The 26919-nt window shown below is 40.4% G+C and overlaps 1 protein-coding gene across 2 annotated transcripts in view; it reads right to left on the reverse strand.

Moving 5' to 3' along the window:
• The window catches only part of ATAD1 (ATPase family AAA domain containing 1), a gene marked incomplete at its 5' end in the record, with an annotated part of 404664 nt that overhangs the window by 327091 nt on the left and 50654 nt on the right, over positions 1 to 26919 (reverse strand). For both annotated transcript variants that reach the window (XM_044056305.1, XM_044056306.1), the window contains 1 exon segment: positions 7286 to 7486. In XM_044056305.1, the coding sequence (XP_043912240.1) occupies positions 7286 to 7486 (201 nt within the window).

Consider the following 26919-nt stretch of genomic DNA (forward strand, 5'->3'; position numbering starts at 1 on the left):
GAAGAAAAATTTCTCATTTCCATGACTTCAAAATCAATCAAATGAGAACCTCAATTTTCACTCTGTTTAGTGGTACTTCTGGGCGATCTGGATAATGCATCAGCAAGATAAAGAAGTTTACCTTTCTTGTAGACAAGATTGAAATTGTACTTTTGCAATCTCAGCATCATGCGTTACAGTCTGGCTGAAGCTAAATGAATTGGTTTTCTCAGAATAGTGACTAATGGGTGGTGGTCTGTTTTGATCTGGATAGGTCTATCACAAACAATTATGGAACTTGGAACATGTAAAAATTGTTTCAGGACATCAAATGCTCTTTGGTGTTGCTCTAACCAAGACCAGGATACATCTTCACATGTCAGCTCTCCGAGTGGTGCTGATAGTTGAACTTCTCAAGTCTGGAATGAACTTGCTTGCGTAGTTGACCATACCAAGAAAACACTGCAGGGCTTGAACATTGTCTGGAGCTGGCATCTCAAGAATGGCTGATTGCTTTGAAAAGTCTGGTTGCAGGCCTGTAATTGTAAATTACCAACATAAGGAACTTCTCTTAGCTTGAATTTGCATTTGTGTGGGTTAAGCTTTAGATTCACTTGATGTACCCTTTCTAGAACTTCTCTGAGGTTTCTGTCATGTAGCGTTTCATCACAACCTCCTACTAGTATGTCTACTATGATAGCACAGGGATACCTAGAAAAAATTTGCTCCATTGTACGTTGAAAGACTTTACTTGCAGAATTTATCCCAAATGGCATTCTCAAAAATCTGAACCTGCCAAACAGAGTACTGAAAGTAGTGAGTAATCAGGATTTTTTTTGTCAAGCTGAATTTGCCAAAATGAACTCTTTGCATCTAAGACAGAAACAAACAGTGGCAGTTAGCATCAAGGCTGCGACTCCTTCGACTGTGCACACCGGGTGAGGAGGTGTTTTTAGTGATTTGTTCAAATCTCATGGGTCAATACATATTCTGATGTCATCTGAGCTTTTCTTGTGAGCTACCACCATGGAACATACCCATTCATTTAGAGTTTCCACTGGACAAATCACATTTTGTCGCACCATTTTAGCTAACTCGGCTTTGACTCTGTCCTGCATGGCTATTGGAACTTTTTGTCCTGGCCTGATAACTGGACTGACCTTTGGGTCTAACTTCATGGAGTACACAACTGGAAGTTTGCTTAGTTTGTCTTGGAAAAGGTAGAAAAAATGTGCTGGGCAAAATTAGAGTAGTGGTCTTTTAAGCTAACATGGTGGAGTTCCTTGCTAAATGAAAGCAGTCCCAGTTAAGGAGCCTCTGAGCCCTAATAATGACTGGATGTGCCTCTTGACCTCATAAAATAAGTCGTAGCTTCTTCCAGCGAAGCAACATGAAAGCACTACTGAGCCTTCGATTTGAATTTCTTCACCTGCATAGGCAACAAGTTTCTCACACCTTGCCAAATCAAGCCTTTCACCTTTAAACACTCTCACAAATGTTTCTGCAGACATAACATTGCACTTGGCACCTGTATCAACTTTGAGCTCTATGGGCTTGCCATTTATCTGAACAGCAAATACTTCATTCTTTGCCCTTAAATCTACGCCATCGACTGTTTCATGAAGCACCGACACACCATCAACATAAGGAGTAGCCTTGCCACCATCTAACTGATCAACTCATTTCTTAAAATGCTCCCCTTTAATAAAAGAATAAGGGCCTTTTGAAATTATTACATTTATTACATTTGTGGTATTTTGTTGACCAAAAGTTAAAAATTTCTTCCTTTTAGATTCATGATTACCACCACAATTATGACAGTTGGCAATGAAACTAGATTGAGGCTCATCCTTTGAGTTTGCTGACTCGCTCTTATGATTCACTGAGGCTATGCAAAGTCTGGAATTTGCTAGAAAGTTCTGAGGTTTACAATAGCTGCTGGAGGGGTTACAGCTGCTATGTACTTGGGCCTGTTTCTCTTAACCATGTGCTGCATACTATTAACATGAGCTTTATCACTGTACCTTCTAGTGCTATTCTCATATGTAAGCATATATGTGTGCTTTTCTGTAAGCTCGTATATCTGACAAATCTCAATGGTCTTATTCAAAGTTAAATCACTGTCAAGAAGCAAAGTCTTTCACACAGCATCATCTTTTATGCCACACTCAAGTCTTTTATCAACTCATCCCTTAAGTCACCAAATTTGCACGTTTTCCTTTATTTCTCAGGTCAGTTATATATGCTGCAAAAGTTTCACCTGGCTTCTGATCCCTTGTGTAATATAAGTGCCCTTCCATTGTAACACTGGTCTGGGGGTTACACATTTCTCTGAATTTACGTTTTAAGCACTCTGGGTCCTCCCTTAACTCAGCCTGTACAACAATATAACTGTTTTCCTTCTCCAGCATAAATAGCAGGTGCATACACAAATGAGAGTTCCCTTTCTATGGCTTCTGACCCAGCTAACGTATGTAGAATAAATGCCTTTGTATGATCTATCGGAAAATGTAGCCTGTATGAAAATGTCGTACTCTTGCGCAAACACACTCCATTTCTCAGCAATATTACTGTCAAACACAAGTGCACTGGGCTTTCGAAATCTGTCTGCCATGCCCACAAAGTATACACAAACAGACTAAAAATACGGCCCTTGTAATTATGCGCAAACAGTTCCGTGTGCTTGTAACATCCAAAGATACAATAAACCCTCCGAAATACTTTTCTTTGCGAAATATGCTCTATAATGGCTGTACTCTGCGAAATACGCCTTGTACTGGCCGTACTTTTCGAAATAGCTTTACTGTAATTCTGCACAAACATCCAAACACTTAATACACTTCTGAAAACTTGGATATCTTTGCTTAATATGAAAATATATATGCTTTGCAAAAATGCAGTCATTTCCCCTTTATTTTATTCATTTTATACAATATGGACTTAATTTTAAATATTTTCCATAGTAATTTGAATATTTTTATCAATAACGTACATATTTGTTTATATGAATATCGCTTAGAACGTTCTGTATGCCCCTTTTCATATTATATGAAGAAATAGTGCTGAGTAAGATTTAATTTTTAAATTCATTTCAGACCTGTCTTGCAAAGTTTTACCCCTTTTTGGGATGATTCACTCCTGTACATTACTCCAATTGTAGCAAAGTGTCTCTAATCATTTTACCCATGCCATCTCAAACTTCATGCCCTTTAGACATGTCGCTTCCGACACCATGTTGCTTGTTCGTCTCTAACACAAAAAAAGAATGCTTGGGGTTTCGTTTAGATGCTTTAATGCAAAGAAACACATCAGGATAGATAGCAACATCTTTAAATAAGAACGAACTAACAGATAGCTTACATACATACATGTTCAGATCTCAACAGCTAACTGCAAAATGGCAATTAGGCTCGCAAGTGCTCAGTATTTATACTCTAATGCAAGCCCTTAAATAGCTTCTTAAAGCTATATACACACTCACTAACCTACAGCAATTAACTCCAATTACTGGGAAATCAGAGGCAGATACCTCCAACTGCAGACAGGTGGGCTGGATGCAATGGTCAAGAGCCTGAGTGTGCTGACTTCATGGCAGGAGAAGCAGACAGTGGTCACATATTTGTTTTACTCCTTTGTTAAGTGGCCACTGTGCACAAGTATGTCTTCTCTTTTTCAAGGTCAACACCCTGGCATTGCCTGCTTAAGATCACCCAATTAGAGTTAAAATATCTCCGAAGACTGAAGGAGTCTAATCGAAGATTAAAGAATGAAACAACCCTTTAAGCTAAACTCTTTAAAAAAAAGTGTGTGTTTTGAAGTGGGCAATTGTCTCAGACTGCTGAAATGGGAAAGTGAGGGCACAGTTCTGATCACTAATGAACCATTAATACTCCACATGTATAGCCCAGAATGGAACTCGAGAGAGAGAAAAAAATGTTCTTGTTGCGTTAACAGCTGGAGAGCAGACACTTCATAACTAATGCTTGGCTTATTTTAGATTAATGAACTTTGTCCTAGCAAAAATTCAATAATCAAGTGAAACATTATATGAATGTATTACATCATGTCTTACATCTTGGCAAAATATTTCTAAACCTCTAACTTCTATTTTTTTTTACAATGCATACAAGTCTACATGTTCTATAGTTTTAATCAGCATTCATAATTTTCAAGAATTTCTTTTTTTTCCAAAAGTATTTTTATTTTGTTTTCATTATAAACATATGCAAATGTACATATAACAAATACAATAAAATAGCAAAACTATTTACAATATTTATATTCATCCATGATAAACAATCATTTTATCCATGAAAAGTTATCAGTATTTGTTCAAAAGGTTTTCCAGTTTTTGCCATGCTAATTTTTTATGAGTAATGTTCTGAGTTCTATAACAAATGGTTTGCAGTTCTTTTTTACAAACAACTTTTGCTAAATTAATAAATTCTTTCAACATCAAATATTGTTTACTTTTCCAGTTCAAAGTAATAACTTTTCTGGCAATTGCAAGAATTGACCAGAGCAACTGAATCTGAGATTTAGGTATTACATTAGGTACAGGATTTTCAAGAATTTCTATCTAATTCACTGTGCTTATATTCTCTGCCTTAGAATTGTTTTCAATGTTTAATCCTGAAAATTTACCACCAAGTTCAAATTTTATGTGATGGACTTCATAAATTATAAAATTAAATTTGACCACTTTTTAAATTAACTAACCCAATCTCTTAAACTTGAAACCTTACTTTTTGTACTATTCTCAGACTACAAGCTGAGAACATTAGATGGCATTCATGTAAACTAATGCTTAATTCTAGTTACTATATGAACTGAACTATACTGCTGTCTATTTGTATTTTGCCAGACAGTCTGCTTCCACTGTGGTTACTGTTTTGTAACTCTAACTCACTGCTAAGTAAAATTAGCAGCAATGTATTCAGTGTGCCACATTGTTACAAAGCTGATTTTTTTCTGGCTACTTCTTCCTTAGACTTTTCCTGGTTAGGGGTTGCGACAGTGGATCACCTGTCCACTCATGATTGGCAGTGGAGTTTTACGGTGTCGAGTTGCTAGCCCGGCTCCCAACCTTCCACGGAAGGCACACACACGCACTCAAGCCTAGGGCCAATTTAGAGTATGCAATCCCCCTACAGCATGTCTTTGGGATGTGGGAGGAAAACCATGCGACCACAGGGAGGATATGCAGACTTCACACAGAAGGCACCTCAGCCGAGGATCGAACCGGAGAATCTCTTGCTGTGAGGCGGCAATGCAGAACAGTATGAGTTTTTCTGTGACACATCATGTTAGTTTCCCCCACAGGATACAAGAAACTCAACTGCAAGTTTCTCTACTTCACAGCAAAACAGTGTAGATTAAAATAAACATTAGCTCTTCGAAAGTCCACCCAACTTTTCCTGATTGTGTTTACAGTCTGCTGACCTGTAAAACTCAGGATGTATTGTTATAAGTCCTTGAAACTCTTCTTGTAGAGGTTAGATCAATCAATAAAACAGATTTCCATGTGCAGTACTTCAAATCAGCCAGAATAGCCGTTTCAGGTGGAGTTTTGACTCGCTGACACAAAAATTAAGATACCAAGGAGGAGCCACCTATCTCCTTGAAGACATCTTATAAAAAATTGCTTTCAAAAGCATTTTGACATGATAATGCATTGAAAAAGGAGGATCCACAGACAGATGTGCTGAAATAACTGATTAATGAATCTCGATGAGGAGTAAGAAAGGACATGGGATAATAGCTCACACAAATATTGTACAATCAGATTACAACTAGCCCAGAATGGGTGCTGGTTACATTGTTAGCACTAACTAGAAACCTTTTTGTGACAACATGAAAACAGCAAGCTGGGTCTAAACCAATCTCTTCTGGCATCTGCATAACAGAAGCAAAAAAAAAAAAAAACGCAGAACCAGACAACTGCCCAATACTTCATCTTGCAAAGTTTCAGCAGTTTTCATTTCTACTAAATTTTTAATGAATCCATAAAAACTAGGTTAGTCTTCATTTAAAGGTGATGACACTACAGAGTATACACCTGCAAGGGCCCTGGCGAAGGTATCCTACTCTGATGTACGTCCCATCATGATGGGTACTGTGTACAGAAATTACAACTGTATTTAAAAAGAGTCTAAATGTAAAGATTTGACAATGAAGAATGGCACACACCCTGACTACTACAGTATGACGGCAGTGCTGCATATTTGACTTTTCTAACTATTTAATCTTAACATAAACCTGTACTGGGTATTTAAAGTGTAGAGATACTGGGTATAACCTGGTATAGTGAAATTCAGGGGCTGGAAGTTATTTTTTTTTTTCAGTTTTAAAATGAACACCCATTTGAAGTTTCAGAATAGTCTGTTAATTTTGGGTGTCAGGCATTGGCACAATGCATACTGGTCTGACACCAACACATTAACTACCACCTCATAAATATACAACAAAGGGGTCCCTATTAAATTACTGAACATTTCAGAGTTGGAATGTCATATGTTCGACACCATATGATCGAACTCTAAAAAGTTTGAAGATGAAAGGCAACGGCTCCATAAGCGCAGAATGGGAAAATTTCCCTTTTCTGCACTGAAGTGCGGTTTTGGAGTTGGTATATTTAAAAGTAAGGGGGTGCAGGGGGGCTTTCCCCCCTGTTCATAGTGTTAAGGTAAGTGTTTTTTTTACGTATTTATATATTTGAAGATTCGAGTTTCGTTCATATGTTGTCGAACATATGAGGTTTGAAATTTTGAAGCTTCGAATATATAATATAGATCCCAACAAAGACATCCTTGCTGTTTAACATGAATGGCAACTTCATCTCTTATAGAACTAGGCACCATCATGATCGCTGGTGGTACATACAGTGTTGTGGGGTAGAGATGGCTCTAACAACTGGCACTTAGGATAACCATCTTTGTGCCATTTGCATAGCAAATTGCTTTGGTCTCAACCACCATGGGAATGCAGTTTACACTTCAATCCATCACAAGAAGACTAAATAGCAAAAACTGAAGAAATTTCACATGAATCAGTCAGAAAAATCTTGCACTGCTGCTCCTGATACCTGCTGGCAATGAATAAAATGCTACCTATAAAAGGAGAACGAGCAAACACTAAAAAAAAAATCTGACAGAATACATAAGCAAAATACAAACTAAATGATTAACTACAAACTGAATTTTAAATATGTGGAACTTTTAAACCTAAAGTACTGACCACATAAAAGTGATGTCACAACCTAACATAAAAGTAAATGTTCACATTACAGGCAGAGTTTTTGCATTACCTATTTCATCAATAAAGATGATGGAGGGTTCCAGCTTAATAGCCAGAGAGAAAACAGCAGCTGCTAGCTTCTGGGATTCTCCATACCACTTGTCAGTTAGTGTGGATGGCTGTAGGTTAATGAAGCGACATGAAGCTTCCTTTGCAGTAGCCTTGGCAATCAGAGTTTTGCCACAACCAGGGGGACCATACAGGAGAACACCTGAAATGGAAGAATAACCACACTTCTGATTTATGTACACTGCATATGGAGTAATCCTTAAGCAATCAACTTAGCAAAATTAAACAAAACTGTAAGAAAACAGAATCATACGAAATAAGGCAGAAGAATGCATTTAAAACCACAATGAGCACCAAAGGATCTGTGAAATCAGACTCATAGGTTTTCATTCAGAACATACTGGATATAATGCGACTTTATGCTTAAGACTTTAATATCCCACTCTCAGATTTATTAACCCACACCAGCACCACAGAATTCTACTGAAACACTCAAAGCAAAAATAATAATGCTTACATTTCAACACTGTCGTTTCACAGCAAGAGGATCCCTGGTTCAAATCTTGGCTAGGGTGCATGCCCTCCCTGTGTTCTTGTGGGTTTCCTCTGGGTGCTCCATTTTCTTTCCACATTCCAAAGACATGTAAGTAGGTGAACTGGACACTCTAACTTGACCATAGATGTGTGTGTGCATGGGAGTGTGTGGTGTGGAATAACACCATGGCTCTAGATGAGTGGCACTGTTGAAATGACACCCAGTCTCCATGTACAAAAAATAGGAAAAACGGATTGTGGATGGATGGATGGATGGATGGATTAGAGACCATAGCTAAAATGTCAGTGAATGTCAAAGGATTTTTGCTGTTAGTGTCTTTGGTATCTGTTCACAATATGTATATTTTGTACATATTATGCATACGAATTTGCTTTAAGAGTTCAATACCGCTGTCAAACTACATTTTTCTGTTAAAGGTTATACTATCTATAGCCTATTTTATGTATATTATAAATGATATGAATGTATTATTGTTTAAGCTTATATAAAGTACAGTTTTGTACCTACCATAAATGTAGATGTTCGAAGATCCACATTGCTGCAGTCCTAACACTTGGGTAGTCCGCTGTCCCAGTCGGCCCGAATACCAAAGTATATGGCTGACGTCGGTCAAGGCGCATTAGTCTCTGACGTCAGGACGTCAGGGTACAAATGCGCATGACCGACGTCATATCCTCAGTCTTTTCTTGCCCCAGATGTCAGAAGACCCTAAAAAGATAAGGCTAAAACCAAAAAACACCACACACTCCTGCACCAAATATATATACAATATATACAAATTTACAAGAGTATAACCTCACCCACACAACCACCCCTAAACACAGAGGGGAGGGAGGGTAAATTGGACTGCAGCAATGTGGATCTTCGAACATCTACATTTATGGTAGGTACAAAACTGTACTATGTTCTTCATACCACATTGCTGCAGTCCTAACACTTGGGTAGAATCCCAAAGCAGAGGTAAGGGAGGCTGGCAAATCATAAGGAAGCAGGAGCTGACAACATGCCCTGCAAAATAGCCGTGGCAAAACCAGCCCTAGATTTAGAGTAGAGAGGAAGGTGGTAATGCTTAGAGAAAGTATGCACTGAACTCCAAGTAGCTGCCTCCAAAATATCCTTAGTTGCCACCCCCTTTAGAAATGCTGTAGAAGTGGCAGTAGCCCTAGTGGAATGAGGCCTAATCCCAGCTGGAATCTCCTTGCCATGATGGGAATAACAAAATGCAATGCAAAACCCAATCCACTTAGAAATAGTTTGTTTTGACACAGGCTTGCCCTGAGAACTCAAAGCAAAAGAAACAAACAACTGCTGAGACTGCCTAAAATCCTTAGTCCTGCTTAAATAATAACGCAACTGCCTGTGTACATCTAAAGTGTGCAAAATCTTTTCCCCCTTATTTTGGGGATCTGCATAAAAGGTAGGCAAATGAATAGTTTGGTTTAAAGCCACACTAGAAACCACTTTAGGAATAAAGGAAGGATTAGTACGTAAAGATACCCTATCCTTATGAAAAATCAGGAAAGGCTCAACCGCCATAAGGGCCTGCAATTCAGACACCCTTCTTGCAGATGTAATGGCTAACAAAAAGCAGTCTTCCATGACAAATATTTCAATTCAGCAGTAGCTGCAGGCTCAAAAGGTTGTAGAGTGAGTTTCTCCAACACAAAATTGAGGTCCCAAGCAGGAGTAGGAGCTCTCGTGGGGTCTTATATTCTTTGCCCCTCTAAGAAATTGCTTGAACAAAGGATGAGAAAACAATGGTGGGTCACAATCATAGTGAGCTGAAATTGCTGCAGCATGAATCTTAATGGAAGAGAAAGACAAACCTTTGTCCAATAACTCAGTAAGATATTGAAGAGCCACACTCAAATTCGGCTCAGAAACATCCAAATCCTTTGCTGCACACCAGAATAAAAATCTCTTCCACTGCGTACACTTTCCTTGTACTAGGTCTTCTGGCTTCCATAATCACATTCAAAACTTGTTGAGGAAGCTGAGACCTGCTATGGTTCAAAACAGAATATGCCAAGCTGTTAGATGAAGAGAGTGAAGCTTGACATTGAGCAGATGCCCGTCCTTCTGAGACAATAGGTGTGGAATCAAAGGTAAGGGCCATGGAGGCTTCCTTACCAGACTCCTCAGCAATGGGTACCAGTGCTGCGAGGCCAATCGAGCTATTAAAATCATCCTTGGCTTGTCTTGTCTGACCTTTAGAAGTACCTTTGGGAGGAGAGGCAGAGGTGGAAAGGCATACACATGAAGATTTTTCCAACTGAAAGAAAGAGCATCCACTTTCCAGGCTGTGTGATGAAACCTTTTGGTGCAAAACTTTGGCAGCTGGTGGTTTAGTGGAGAAGCGAACAGATCTATGTCTGGAGTTCCCCATGACACTGTCAATGTCTGAAATACATGAAGATCCAGTTTCCACTCGTGGGGATCCATGATTTGCCTGCTTAACACATCTGCTAAGGAGTTCTGTGCTCCTGGCAGAAACCTTGCTTGAAGATTCAGCTGCAAGCTTAGCATGATCTCCCACAAAATCATTGCTTGCCTGCATAGAGGATAAGAATGTGTTCCCCTTGTTTGTTGATGTACCACATGACAGTTGTGTTGTCTGTTAGAATCAACACCTGCCCTGGAAGAAGTAAATCCTTGAAAGCCAGTAATGCAAACTGGACTGCTAACATCTCCTTCATGTTGATATGTAGATGCTGCAGTCTGGCAGGCCACTTGTCTTGTATCCACTTTCCATTCAGATGAGCTCCCCAAGCTGTGTCTGAGGCATCTGTCGTTAGAATCTGACTCGCCTCTGGCCGGGTCACAGAGAGTCCCTTGTTTAGGTGACATTCCTGAGCCCACCACAAAAATTCCTTTTGAATGCAAGGTATTATTTGAATGACAGTGTCCAAATCCTGGCAGTGCTGTGTCCATACATTTTTGAGATACCATTGTAGCTTCCTCATATGCAGTTTGGCATTGGGAAGTACCAGAATACAAGATGCCATGAACCCTAAGGCTTGAAGGACTGTCCTTGCAGTCAGCCCGGACTGATGAGATAGTTGATGGAAGTAAAGAGAAAGATTCTTTTGTTTGTCCGGTAAAATACTGAGGCAAGAAAAAACCAAAATAATCCCCAACGGGGTACTTAGCCAATTTGGATTCGGTCTGAAACTCCGACTTCGGAAAATCTCAGAACGCCAACCTGCACTTGCAAAACTGCTTCTGCATCGGACCATGCGGCAAAAAAGACTGAGGATATGACGTCGGTCATGCGCATTTGTACCCTGACGTCCTGACGTCAGACTAATGCGCCTTGACCGACGTCAGCCATATACTTTGGTATTCGGGCCGACTGGGGCAGCGGACTACCCAAGTGTTAGGACTGCAGCAATGTGGTATGAAGAACATCATTGTATTTTATCATGTTTTTTACTGTACATATTACATTATCAACTTTGTTCAGTTTATGCTGTGTGTCTTGGGTCATGGCTAAAAACAAAAAGTCTAAGGACCAGTTCACCTAACTCTATTAGCAAACAGACAATAAATGTGAACAAGAAGAAAAACTCCCAGCATTTCTGGTACAAAAACATCTGCATGGGAGCAATATATATGTATGCAGAACCCTGAAGAAATTTCCTTTGAGGAAACAAGACTGCCAGAAAAGGTAGAGCTGTACACAGTATCTTTTTTTTTTTTTTTATCGTCATCCAACTGGATTGTTTGAAGTTATCTTTTAAATTCGGATAAAAAACAGTGCTCGAGTGTCAGTCAATCTAACAAATAACTATTCTCTTTATACTGCCAAGCATGTACTGCAGTTCCCTCTCTCATTAGGTTCTTCATTACAGATATTTTTATGTATCGGAGTACAGTTTTGTAAATATACTTGAGTAACAGTACATGCTGAAAGAGTACAAGTACTACTGTTGTAGATTCATGAAATGATCAGGGATAAAGACAGGTGATAATGGAATAAACTTTGCACCCACATAGTTTATCTGCAGAGTTGTCAGAATGTTACACTGGCAGCACAGTATGACTAGCTTTGATTGTCGGTTGACAGAAATAACTATGGATACAGTGGAGACACGTGGAGATCAGCAGATAACTACAAGATACTGCAAAGACAGCTCCAATGTGCTACATTTGATCCACGATGGAAAGCATTTGGTTAATTAGGCAAAGTGCAGTGGTTAAAATACTATACAAGTTGCTGAAGTTATGCTGTTTGCAACAGCTGAACAGGTTACAGGAGGTGATGTAAGTGACCATAATAGGATGATACTGTGGACTTTAGGCAGCGAGAAAAGATAAATATGTCAATATGAAGATGGTAGGAGTGGGTCACCATATCGGAGCAGAAAAATAAATGTGGATACCTTTCAGAGTTGTGAGGATATGCCACCACTGGCTAAAGGCAGGTTTATGATATATTGAAATTGCTTGGCAACAAGAGTATGGCATATGTTAGGGAATTTTTGAAAAGGTCATCAAAGCCTAAGATCTCATTAAAAGGTTGGTTTTCTTAGCCACTTAACATCTCACATGGCAACTTTTCAAAATGAGAAGATGGGTAAACAAGCTTCAAGTTGAGGAATACTATCTTCAGAATGAACTAATGGATACAGGTGGGACCATGAAAGGTCTAACTGAACAGCAAGTAAAGATGTATACATTAGAAAACATTTTAGCACTGCACAGTATTTCTGAAAAGAGAGGGTTTTAATTCTTAGCAGGTTGTAATTCTATCTTGCCAAATCATTCTGGTTTACTTAGACGTCTAGTTGGGGCACTAACAATTTGACAAATGGATAATACAAGTTCAAGGCACCATTCAGTTGATACCTGGTGCTGGAACACAAATGCCAGTTAAAATATCTTAGATAATGCTCTTTCATCTGGTTGCTGTTGAACCATAGGAGGCCCATTACAGCATCTACAGTAGGTGGGGATTGATAAATGAATTTTTCAAGCGACTTTGTATGAGGCCGGAGCAAGCACAACACTTGCAACTCTGAAATACTAAATACTGACAATACAGAAACCAAAACAAGTGTTTGCCCACTGTGTTAACGAATTATTATTAGAGAAGAAAACTCTGCCTCCATTTTAATCATCATGGAGGAAAGGCATTTTTTTCAGAAAGCCTTAAATGGAAGGCAGAATTTAAAAGTATTCAAGGATGAAAACAACTGCTATCTGTTGAAAGGCTGGTGCATAAGCAGAAATAGCAGGTACATGTACTTTGCCAAAAAATATGCTAAAAGGCCTTCAAACAGATGAGTAATCAAAGACTCTCGGAATCAAAAAAATAATTGGGACTAGAACCTTTGGAGTGACAAATTACCATTTTTGTATGTATGATTTCCTTATGGTAAATCTTCTGGCCTACTTTAGGGGGAGTTCAAAAAAGGAATAATTATTCATAATTACACATCATCCAAATGTGGTGAGGAAAAGAAACATGGTTGAAGAACTGTTACCTCTGTCACCAGCTCACAGCTCCTCTGGCGATAAAACAATGAGCATAAGAAAATTTTTGCCCTTTTCTGCCTTGGGAAGTAACTTCTGGATAAGAAATGGAAAGAAGGCATAAGCTAATGTAAGGTAAGGTCCACGAAACTGAAAAAATGTTTGCTCTATAGTTTGATAAGAAACAGCATTGAGGGTTGGAGTTGATCGCTGAGATGTTAGGCAGTCAGGCCAACTTCTTGCACGCCAATGTTTGTAAAATGTTACAAAAAGTCTAAAGATTCCGTTTTCAGTCAAGAAACTAGTTGTTTGCCAGATGGGAGAATCTACTAGTTGGTTCTTCAGTCTTGGGAGATGCAGCAAGCAAATAATGACTATGCTGAATGTAGACAGACTTGATCTGTCATTGTGTTAGAGTTGAAAAGATATCCTCTACAACTACTTACTGATATATGACATAATTGCAGTACTGTCGGCACTGATCTGAAGGGGATCCATAGGGAAGCTGTCCTGAAAAGCTGACAGCGTTCTGTTCACTTCTTTCATGCTGACATAAAGAGATCATTTTTGCTCCACAAAGATTACAGAAGGGCACTCCCCAGGTAAAATCTAAAGAATTTGCCATCAGTTGCTGTGTTACTGAAGGAGAAAGAAAGCTCTATCTATTAAAACAGTTCCTTTTTTACAGATTGATGAAAATGGCTGTATATCCAATATTCCCGAGAGCTCAGTTTTCTAATGTAACTGAAGACAGATTTCTAATTATCCTTTGCCTCAGAGGATAGCCTCAGTTCACTAGATGCTTTGCCAGTCTTTAGTGGCCTTAAGTTATTAAGCTTTTCTTATATTTTCATCCCAGTGGATTCTAGTCCTAACTGGTGTTTTAAGGATTTTCTTCCATTTATTTTAAAATTTGCTGACATCGACTGACTACCAGGGTGGTTTGCTTTTGAATCTTCCAATGTATTTTTTTTTATCCTTTTAGGCCCTGTGAATGTTGCATTTTTACCACTATGTTGTATAACATTTGCATACTCTGTACGATGCTTGGGCTCAAACCCTTTAATAAACTTTAAGCTAAAGATGTCCTCCATTTCTTCTATCAGTTTCAAAATTTTCCAGTTTCAAAATGTTGTATATTAATGTATCAAAAGTCCAAGTTTCACAATAAAACAAAAGCCAGTGGTGCAATCTCTTCCTTATGCAACCAAGTTAACCAAAACAAAAATGTACGTAGTTACTACAGTAATAGATACATTTTTGTCTGTTTCCATCAGATTTGACCTTTTGGTTATCAGATCCAATGCCGGCCTCTCCAAGAGGCTTCAACTCTAAAGCACCACCTCCTCTAACCATAATACCTTGCTCCCACCTATCTACCTCCGACTGAGTTTGCATCTGAGAGAGATATTAAACATGCAAGAATCACTCCTTGAGCTTAACAAAGGACTCTAAGTGGAAATCCCCAAAAGTTCAGTCATTATCCTTCACAGCAAGAGGATGACAGAATGGAGAAATGGTTGAACTACGCAAAGCAGATCTATCATTATGGTAAATCCATAACTTTTGTATTTGATGCAGTTTTTTTCTGTCAGGGTTCAACCTGTGAGATACAATACCCAGGCATGTATCCTCCCAAGGAGGCACTAGGAGAGAACATTTCAAAGAATGGTGGAACCAAGAGAAGTCCTGGACTTCAACTGAACATCCAATTTGTAATAGGACACAAAGGTACTAGCATTAGCCCAAGCACCAGCAGCATAAAAGTCGTCAATACAGGCACTGGAGAAAACAAAACCAACAAAAGTAACCACTACTCAGGTAGAATGACCTTTAGGTTTAGCAGACAAAGGCTACTCCCTCAAGTTGTACACACAGGAAATGCAATCAGGCAGCCATTTGGATAAGGTTGCTTTTGATACTATCCTGCCTAGTCTGGCCTTGGAAAAGGAGACAAAAAGAGTTGATCAATTTTCCTAAAGGCTTTGTTTCAGTCTAAATAGAATCTCAATTATCTATGAATGTTTAAACAGTGTAGCAAATATTCACCCTTATTACAAAAATTTGGGACAAATACAAGCAAGTGAATCAGATGATTTAAAGTAGAATCAGAGGCTACCTTTGGCAAAAAGGAGGGATCAGATTCGAGGGTAACCCTATCCTTGCAAAACATTACATAAGGGGGAACAGAAGATAAAGACTGCATTTCCGTGAACTCTCTCACCAATGTAATAGCCACTAGGAAGATGGGCTTCCAAGACAGCAACTTTAAGGGAATAGTGGTGGAGGGCTCAATAGGAGGACTGACAAAAACTCGTAGTATAAACGGTAAATCCCAAGGGGGGAAAAAAGGGTACCAAATAGGAGGGAGCAACAAAAATGTACCTCTCGAAAAGGCCCTAGAAATCTTAAGAGCAGCTACATGATTGTTATCTGTCAATGTGAAAATTAGAAATAGCAGGAAGCTGAACCTTGACGGTGGAATATCTTAAACCAAACTGAAACAGGTCAGCAAGGAAATCCAGAATCACATTAAGCAGAGCTGAAAAGGCATCTACACCCTTAAACAAAGCCCTAATAGCAAACAGTTTCCCACTTGCTAGCAAAGATCTTCCTAGTAGGTTTCTGGGAAGAAGATTAGTATCACTAACTCTGCCAGAGTGCTTGGAATCTATGGCCATCACGGGAACTGAAGAACCCAGGCTGTTAACCTATGGGTATGAAGGTTGGGCATTGTGATCCCTGCCAGATGGGAAATCCACTCCAGAATAGAGCAGAGTACCCAGGGTGGGTGTCAGAGCTCAGGCCACAGAAAAGGAAACCAAACTTGTCAGGGTCAGAATCAAGCAATAAAAATCATAGCTGCTGTGCATTGGGATTTCTGAAGAAACTTTATTATGAGGAGATTCATTGATTAGGCATACAGGAGACCTGGGGGCCAAGCACATAGAACAGCATTCCCTTGGTGACTGTCCTTCAGGAGGAACCATGGCATAAAAACTGCTGCACTTTGTGTTGGATGGGGTGGCAAACAAATAAGGGTGCCCCAGCATTGGAAAATCCAAGCTGCTGCTTCTGGATTCAGAATCCAGTTATGAGGGAAAAGGATGTTCCTGCTTGAACCGTCTGCCAAGATTTCTGATTTCCTTGGGATGTTAACTGCAATCAGAAACTGTAGGAGATCACCCACTGCCACACCCTCATGGTTTCCTGACTAAGAGTAAAAAATTGGGCTCTTCCTGCTTATTTAGGCAGCAAATCCCAGATGTATTGTCCACTTCAATAGATAATACTCCCTTGGGAGAAGATCCTGAAAAGTCTGCTATGTTAGGAGGACAGCTCTAATCTCCAAGACACTAATGTGGACATAGGCTTTGAATGGAGACCATTTTTGTTGAACAGTCTTCCCTTTGAAATGCCCCATTCCCCACCCCAAGAGAGGGAGGTGTTTGTAGTGACTATGGCTGAAGGTTGGGGAGGAATGAACGGTTGCCCAGTGGCGACAAAGGGAGACTCCAACCACCATTTGAACTGAATACAACTGTTTGTTACAGCAACAGGGAAATGCATGGGATGAATACGGTATTACCACTGAGCCGCTAATGTCCACCACAAAATCCTCATATGGTACCTAGCTAGGGATACCAAGCAAATCAAAGCTGCCATGTGTCCCAACAGCTGAAATATCAAGTAGGCAGAAGGTTTTTGATATACAAACAGATGGGAAAGCCTCTGTTTGGAGTGAGTTTAATATGTGGATCACACATTTTGCTGTCTGAGCATCCGTATCCAAATGACAGCCTATGAACTCCAACACTTGTGCAGGTTCTACACTGGACTTTTCATTGTTCGCAGGGATCCCAAGGACAACCACAGCTGGAGTAAGGGGTCCTGAGCTTTGACAAAAGACACTCTTGTGGAAGTGGTAAGGAGCCAATCGTCCAGGTAAGGGAAGACCTGGAAACCCTGCAGCCTCAGCCAGGCTGCCATGCACTCTTGTGACCGCCTGGGAGGGCTGTGTGTCTTTCAGTCCCAGTTCAGAGGATGGACCATGGAACTCTATTCTAAAATGCCCTTTTGGTGGCAGCTGCCACCATGATGGCATCAACTCTGGGCCTCTTAATCCAATGTGGTGGATCCTTAGGAGATGCTAAAATTTTATTGTGCTTCTTGGGGACTGGTTACACCACATCTGGTTCTCTCCATGCCACAGTGACACTAGATTGATAAGTGGATATGGATGGGAAACCAGTAAATCAAGAGATCACAAACTTCAAATCAAGCGGATAGACAGTCGACGAGGCCAAAGAAGGCTTAGATACCTTTCTTCTGGCACTGAGATTCGACAACTGGATTAGAACCAAATAAATTTGGATCAGAAGGGAGAGAGGGAGAAGACTGTTGAAAATTCTAATGGGGTAACAGGAGAGGAGGAGGAACATACCCTACCTGAACTAGACCCACCCTTAGCTGAAAAGGGGATGGGGACACGTAGAAAGAAGGAGGCCGATTTCTCCAAAGTTGGCATCATAGGGGATTTGTCTACAGGTGGGAGGAGCCAAAAGAGAAGAATGGTGGATTTTCGGGTCAGACTATTCAGAGGGCCAGGGAGCTGCTCACTTGCAGTTCCCCCTGTCCTGTTCCCCCTGTCCTTTTCTTGTACCATTGGATCCATAGCATTTTCTTTGCCCCCATCTCTATCTCCGTTGTCAAGCTTCTTCATGGGCAAAGGGGAGAGGAAGGTAGGAGCTGCTGTTGAGGGCAACAGGCCTTTTAACAGCAAATTTGCATGGTGCTCGTTGACTACCCAAAACAGGCACAAATACTGCACTATGTATCTATGTGCAACGCACTGGGGCAGTGAACTCACTAATCGTCTGCATCCTGGGATGGTACCTTCTGGCCAAAAGCTTCACACTTTTTGAAACCCTTTTTCCTTCTTCTCCATGCTAACAGCTGCAGAGGAAAGGAAAAATTAGCATAGGCTACACAGCAAACAATGAATGAACAATGGTATATCAAAAGACTTTATACCCAACTCCCTATCAACCTACACTGACAAAAGAAGACAACAGTACAAAAGGGAAACACCAAACACTACTACTACTATTTATAAAGTACAGAATCTTTATATATGGTATACACACACACACACACACACACACACACACACACACACACACACACACACACACACACACACACACACACACACACACACACACACACACACACACACACTTTCTCTCTATGAATAGCTAAAAAAAAGAAGTGGGAACACCACAAGAAATCAACAACCCACACAGTATTACTCCACTAACTCAATTAACTCTCGACCCATTAACTAGCAAACCACCATGACTGTAATTAGGGATACGGAGAACAGGAAAGAGGGGTCTGGAATTTACTGAAGGAAAAACTGACAAAGGAACCATGATACTGGGAGCAAATTAAGACAGGGAAAGGTAACAGAATGGGAAGAGGCCAAGGACATATTTGTGCTGCAGGATACAGATTGCCTTCCCTATCAAGGATTGCTATAGTACAGGCAAACAGAAAGACATAGGGGGATCCTAAGTGAAAGACCAGCACTGGTAAAGTTTTTAGCTGAATCTAGAAGAGAAGATGCTGTTAAATAAAGGATAATTAATATGGCATATAAATATTGCATGATAACTATAAGAATTTATCAGAGGAGGTTATAAAAATTGGGAAGAGAGAATGGATACGCAATTCACAAAAGAAACAGTGAGAGGATATATGCATGGCTCCCAAATATGCGACAAAGTCTAAAAGATTTAAAATTTTTGCATGGAACTATTTGCATAGGTATTTATACCCCAAGCAGACTCCAAAGAATTTTCCTAAGGTATACTGCAAAGGTTAAAGGTGTGATCTGGAAGAAAAAGAGGTACCTGGGAACATATTTTGCAACTGTAATTAGTTGTCAGACTTGAAGAATTCCTGCACACCACTCTGTCAGAAATACTGAGAGAGCAAACTGGTGTAACTTAGGAATGATTTTTCTGAGCTATGATACAGGATCTGAATTGCCTAGTCACAGTGACATCTTGTTGAGTTTAATTCTTGTGGCTGACAAAAAAGCAATTACTGGAAAACGGAAATCAAAATCTAAAGCAGCTGTATTAAAAGTAGTAAATATAGTAACAGGGATAAAAGAATGGAAGTGGGGTCTTTAGAAAAGGATAGGAGCAAATTACATAGAAAAAAATTGGAATTGTGGGAAGAATACATGCAGAATACTGTTTGGAAGAGGAATGAGGTTTAAGAGAGCGCAAGGATTGAATGAGCTACGTAATGTTAGACTGACAATGACTGCTCGGAAGACTGTATGTGATGAATAATGTCTGCAACTGAAAATAATTCAATATGGTTTGTTTACATTTATACAAATGCATGGATTGCTTATAAGTGATACTTAAATAAATATGTTTTTGTTAAAATAAGTGAAAATTAAAGCATACATGGACAGAGCAAGCCTAAAATAACAAATGGGTACAACTGGAAATGTGGCTATCCACTTATAACTCCTAACTAATTGAATCTTGGCAAACAGCTGGATCCAGCCATCCATAACCCCCCCCCCCCATCATCTATAGCCAGTAATTTACTCCACTAGTTGGGTAACCTGCCACTGTTTTCTCTCACACACACACACACACACACACACACACACACACACACACACACACACACACACACACACACACACACACACACACCTATGGCCTATTCTGAGTGTCCATTCAGTCTACTGTATGTCTTTGGAATTTGGGAAGAAATCAGAGCACCCAGAGAAAACCCAAGCAAACACAGGGAGAACATGCAGCATGTACACAGAATGTGTGTTACTCAGAAGTATCCCATCTTCACAGACAAATGACCAGGTAAGAATGCTGGGTAGGTGTAATAATATTAGATGATGAAGTCAACCTCAGTCTCAAACAACCTACCAATAATAATGTCACTTGTTACAGCATTCTCACTGGATGACAAAAGAAGGGACACTTGGCAGCAATGCAAATATTCACAGCTAAAGTACATTCCCCATCTTTAAACATCTTGTGCAAGACACCTTGAATGCTATAGGTTCATAGGTTCATGGGTATGTACTAGGCTAATGTCCCTGGAGCCTTTACAAGCCTAGCTCATAGGATTATCCTGGCATCGTGTCATTCGACCTTCGTTTCCAGTGCCTCTGTCGAGTAGAGCCACTGGAGTGATCCCCAGGGTGAATTTTCTATTTCCCATCCACTCATAAAGATTTCTCTTGAAGAGGGCCAGTGAGGTGCTCTGTTTGACATGTATGGGAAGTCTATTCTATAGCATGGGCAGTCTCTGGGTTATGAACCTGTCCCTCCAGCACGTTCTGTTGATTGTGGTAATGAGGTTGAGGTCTTTGGAGCATGTGGTGCAGAGGGATTGGGATTTCTTTAGATGTAGCATTTCCAACAGAGCTGGGTCACACATGGCTTTGTAAGTCAAGCAGAGATCACCTCTAAGTAGGTGATACGAGACAGAGAATAGTTGGAGTTTTTTTGAGTCTGTTCATATAGGACAAGTGTTTAAGGCCTAGTATCCTCTTTGTTAGGTACTTTTGCGGCCTCTCCAGTTGTTCCAGGTGTCTAGTGAGGTACATGCCAAATGGGGCATTGTACTCTGATTGGCCTAATGAGGGAAGAGTAGAGGGAGACAATGACCTCCTTCTTCCTGGATGTAAAACCCTTAGTAATGAGATGTGCCACATGGAAGGACGTTCTGACCACAGTGGCAGTGTGGTGGTCAAAAGAGAGGCTGCTGTCAACCTGTGTTCCCAGATCTCTTATAACGCCTTCTGTGTTCAGTGGACTACCATCAACGTGGTAATTCATGGGAACTGGGTTTTTCCCAAAGGGAATGAGGACACATTTTTTGGCATTGAGCTTAAGGCCATGATTCTGACACCAGTCATTGGTCTCAGTGAGGCCTTTCTGTAGGATGTTAACATCACTTGGGGAGTTAATAATGGCTCCCAACCTGAAATCGTCTGCAAACTTTGTCAGCCAGAGTCCCTTTGTGGTGGCCTGGACTTCTGAGAAGCAGATACCAAACAGGAAAGGACCCAGGACCGATTCCTTTGGGACTCCACTAGTGAATGGTCAGCAGTCTGACGGAGTCAGCTGCTTTCATACTGTGGGTTCTATCTGTGAGCCAGTTTGCAACCCACCTAGTGTTATATGGATTGATGCCTAGCTTAGTGTGTTTTTCTAGGATTCCTGAGTGGAGAATGGTATCAAAGCCCTTGGCCAGATCAAGGTAGGCTGTATGAACCACCCTGCCTTCATCCACAGCTCTGGTGACGGAGTCAAAGAAGTTGACCAAATTGGGCAGGTATGATCTACCCTTCACAAAACCAAACTCTGTGGGATCCAGAGTTTGGAGATTCCCTATATCCTTGTTTATTAGGTCCATGATGATGTGTTCCATAGCTTTGCATATCAGACTTGTCAGGCTAATGGGGTGATAGTTCCCATGGTCTGTAGTCACTCCTCCTTTGTGGACAGGAATGACTATAGCAGTGTGCCATTCGGTAGAGACAAAGCCCGAGGTGAGGCTGTGATTGAACAGGGCACACAGGTGAGGTGCCAGTTCACTCTGTAGTTCATGTAGAACACAGCCATGCATACTGTCAGGTCCCATAGAAGCTGTATGCTTGGCCTTGGACAGTGCTGTTTTAACCTGTGCAGCAGTAATACTGGGTGCCTGGCAATCTACTGGTATTGTGATTGGTACTTTGGGGGGGGGGGGGGAGTTGGCACCGAATGTGTCTGCCAGTATACTGGCAACATCTGCTGGCTTGGTATAGCAGGTACCATTGTGCAGTAGCTCAGAACAAATCTGGGTATTACCATAGAGATTCCTTACATAACTATAGAAGGCCTTGTGGTTGTCCTTACTATCTGCTGCAATTCTGTTTTCATAGCTAGCTTTGGAGGATTTGATGAGGGATCTTAACCTTTTGTTGAGGCTGATACGGGAGTTTTTCCAGTCTTGGGACTTCACCTTATTTCGCATCAGTTTTCTCCTTCTGTTGTAGAGTTTGTTTATGGCAGGGGACCACCAGATTGGCTTCCTTTTTTTTTTGGAGGAGAACATCTTAGTTTTGTTGGGTATGCCAAGATCTATGCATTTATGTACTTGTTCGTACAGTGCACTGGTGTATGATTCGGCAGTCATGCAACTATTCTCCATTTGCAAAGGTGCTGTGAAGTTAGCCACCTCTGTTCTTTGGAACCAAAATAATATTAAATGATGATGACGTCAACCTCAGTCCCAAACAAATAGTCAAAGACAAACAATATAAACTGATAACTGTTGGAGGCCTTAACACTGACTGGAAAAGACATATTCCAACAAATAAGCAGGGATCGTGCAGAAGACAACTTGACCCAGCTTGTAACAGAAGGTATCAGTCCCAACAGGCATCACCCCAGTAACTGCATTTATATGCAGTGCTGAAACTCCTGCTCTCAGAAGCGCAAAGCTGTGTAACTGAGTAGCCACCAGTCTATGAGCCAGGACAAGCTTGCGTAGTTTACAAGGCACCTTACGTAGCACTGTATGCTAGGCAACTTATTAATTAATTCAACTCAACAACTCAAAACTACTGCACTTTGATTACGGCTCTTTTTCTTGATGTTTCAATAAATGGGATTTAGGAACACAGAAGTAATACAAGCAATCACAGAGAATTTATGATGCCTAACCAAATACATCTTTAAGAAGACAAACGTAATAAGTTCTTGATCCGCTTTTTGTCAAACACCTTCCAAACTGCTGCAGGGCCTTACAATCAGACATCTGGTGTAAATTTATGTCTGGTCATTCAGTCAAAGACTAGCCTTAACAGAAGCCAAAGCAGTACTTTGACCTGAACGACAAATTATTCCAGAGGATGGGAATAAACTGTGCTAAGAACCTATCCATCCAACTAGTCTTACTTTTGTTTTGGTGTAGGTTTAAGACTGTAGGGCAGGTGTCTGTAGAAGCACTAATTTTGTAAAGAAATAGAAAGTCAAATAGGATGGAGTCTTTCATAGCTCAAAAAGCTACCCACTGGAGTAGCCAGTACACTACTGACTACAAGCAGAGTACTGCTATCTTTTGGGATAGCTGAAGGATTTAAGACCTTCAATTTGCTTAATTAGAAATCTTTAGGGACTTTACAGCTGAGCGATATGCTTGGATTTGTATATACCAAAGGGGCACTATATTCAGTGATAGGCCTGAGAAAGGACAAATACAGGGGTATAATGTCCTTCAGCTCTTGAAGATATCCTTTTGATAATTAATTGGATTAGATAAAAGGACTCCCCGACTGCGGTGGAAGCATAATGATCAAATAAGAGAGAGAGAGCGAGAGAGAGAGAGAGAGAGAGTTATTCACATAAATACCCAGGTTTCTTAAACTATTCCCAGTCTGAACAGGAGTACCATTTATAACATATGTGGAGGCAGCATCTTTTTCATTGAACACTACACTGACTTTTTTGGATTTCACTTTAAACTGTTTTCAGTACAACAGTGATGTGCACATTCGAACACTTACTTGAGATCGTTAGTATGAGTGGATGAGTGTAAGGTATCCAGCTTCTAGTTGTCAGCAAATACAGTTAACCACACTTCCAGGATATTGGTTTGATTGTCTGCAAAATAAATGCTTAACAGAAGAGGGCCTAGCATGGACCCCTGTAGCACACTATGCATTACAATTTCAGTGTAACTTTAACTATCTTGGATCTGTTGGATAACATATTTGTAACGCTATGGAGAAGATAGCGATTTACATTAAGTTTATCTACTTTTTTCAGTAATTCCAGTGTAAGGAATAGTAGCAAAAGCCTTGGCCAGTTCAAGATAAGCAGTGTGCGCAGAGTGGCCACTGTCCACAGCCTCTGTAACCTTTTAAAAGAAGCTTGCTAGGTTTAGGTGGCAGAACCTGCATCTCACAAAACCACAGTGTGAGGACTAGATCAGTTAAGTTGCCCATGTCTGTATAAATGAGTTCTGATGTTATACATCCCATGGCTTTGCATACAAGGCTGGTGAAGTTGATGGGCCTATAATTACCTAGATATGTAGAGGAGCCACCCTTGAGAAGACAGTACAATGGCTATTATCCAGGCATCAGGAACTAATCCTACAGACAGGCTGAGGTTGAACAATTTAAGTAGCTAATTCCAATAATACATACTAAATACATATGAGAATGAAATCTGGTATGTTGCTTGGTGCAATGGAAGTACATTTTTAGCCTCTGAAAGGGAGTTTGAGACTTGTTTCAAGGTGAATTAAGGGAAAACCAAATTTCCAGGGCTAGTGGGGGCAACAATTTGGGTTGGTGAGGTAAAGCTAGCACTAAATTGGTCTGTTACTACACTGACTATATTGTTGGGATCAGAGTGTGAGATGTTATGAATGTGCTCAGTGCACTGTTGGACACTATTCCCTTATTTTCTGACAGAGTGGAAGAAAGATTAACAGTTTTCATTGGTATCTGTGGCAACCATAAGTTTGTACTCTGCTTTACATTTTCTAATAGTGCCCACAAGTTCCTTGCTGGCATGTTTCAGTGTAGTTTTGAGGTACGGGGGATGGGAATTTCTTGCACTTTGTGATTTTCCTTTTGTTATGCAATTTACTTATAGTGAAGCTCCACCACAGAGATTTATTTCTGAATTTACCATTATATTTTAGGGCAGATAGGTATTGATTTTTCGCTGCAGCAGTTTAGGTGTTGACAAAAGTTGGAAGTCAATCTGGCAGCTCTTTTAAGTGGGCTGCAAGGAACTGTTGGGAATTTTGTGTAGGTCTTCTACAAGGTGAAATAGTCTTGCCCTGAAGAAGTCACTAAAGATGGTCTCATTTGTTGATTGGGTAGAACAACTTGGCTTGACAGGGAAGATGACCAACTTGTGGTCAGATTTAACCAGAAATGAGGAACTGTACAGTGGGTGCAAATAGGGGCTAGTTTGTTAAAGACCATGTTAAGGATGTTACAGGTTCATAGGTGTGTACTAGGCTAATGGCCCTGGGGCCTTAATAAGCCTTGCCATAAGATCAGCCTGGCATCATGCCACTCGACCTTAGTTCCCAGTGCCTCTGTTGAATAGAGCCACTGAAGTTATCCCTGGGGTGAATATTCTATTTCCCATCCACTCAACAAGATTTCTCTTGAAGGGGGTCAGCGAAGTGCTCTGCTTCACATGTATGGGAAGTATATTCCATAGCATGGGCAGTCTCTAGGATATGAACCTGTCCTTCCAGAACGTTCTGTTGATTGCGATAACGAGGCTGAGGTCTCTGCAGTGTGGGGTGTGGAGGGATTGGGATTTCTTTAGATGTAGCATTTCTAACAGAGCTGGGTCATACATGGCTTTAAGTCAAGCAGAGATCACCTCTAAGTATGCGATATGAGACCAAGAATAGTTGGAGTTTTTTTGAGTCTGTCCATATAGGACAAGTGTTTAAGGCCTAGGATCCTCTTTGTGAGGTACTTTTGCGGCCTCTCCAGTTGTTGCAGGTGTCTAGTGAGGTACATACCAAATGGGGAATTGTATTCAATGATTGACCTAATGAGGGAAGAGAAGAGGGAAGACAATGACCTCTTTCTTGATGGATGCAAAACCCTTAGTAATGAGATGTGTCACATAGAAGGACTTTTTGACCATAGTGGCAATGTTTTGATCTAAAGAGAGGTTGCTGTCAACCTGTGTTCCCAGATCTCTTATTATGCCTTCTGCGTTCAGTGGACCACCATCAATGTGGTAATTCATGGGAACCGGGTTTTTCCCCAAAGGGGATGATGACACATTTTTTGGCATTGAGCTTAAGGCCATGATTCTGACACCAGTCATTGGTGTCAGTGAGGCCATTCTGTAGGATGTCAACATCACTTGGGGAGTTAATAATAGCTCCCAACTTGCAATCGTCTGTGAACTCTGTCAGCCAGAGTCCCTTCGTGTAGGTTTACAATTTTCTCCAGTGCATTGATAAAGTAGTTAGCAATGAAGTAAAAAATGAATCTGTTAAGGGCAATTTAAATTTCCAGGAGCTCCAATTTACAGTCATGGTTAATTTGATGTGTGGTATTAGCATTCCTAACAAATACACAGATACCCCTACAATTACCTAAGGGTCAGAAGACATGATAAGTGCTAAACTCTAGTACTAAGACATTGCTGGTCACTGCACTGAAATCATGTCTCAGTAACAATGCAAATAAGAATGTGTTTGAGCCGCAGAAGAGTTTCAAAGTTATGCCATATTTCTACTTAGATTCTTAGCACTGAGAAGTGTCACCATGACTTTGTAAGAATTTGAGTTGAGTCTTTCATGTAGAAATGACCAGCAGGGGGACTTTCCCTAAAAAGGCAGTATGAGAGCAGCAAAGGTTTTAATTTAGAGAATATGCAGATGCCCTAGGATGAAAGGTGTAAGCTAATCATGGCAACACAAACTATTATCTAGCATCTCATTCTAGGCAAACACATACTGGGTCCCCCCAGAATGACACCAATGATGTAGTCAATTGTTATTAATTA

The sequence above is a fragment of the Protopterus annectens genome, chromosome 14.part0, assembly GCF_019279795.1.
Source record: "Protopterus annectens isolate FY-2018-M chromosome 14.part0, PAN1.0, whole genome shotgun sequence".
NCBI classification, from domain to species: Eukaryota; Metazoa; Chordata; order Ceratodontiformes; family Protopteridae; genus Protopterus; species Protopterus annectens.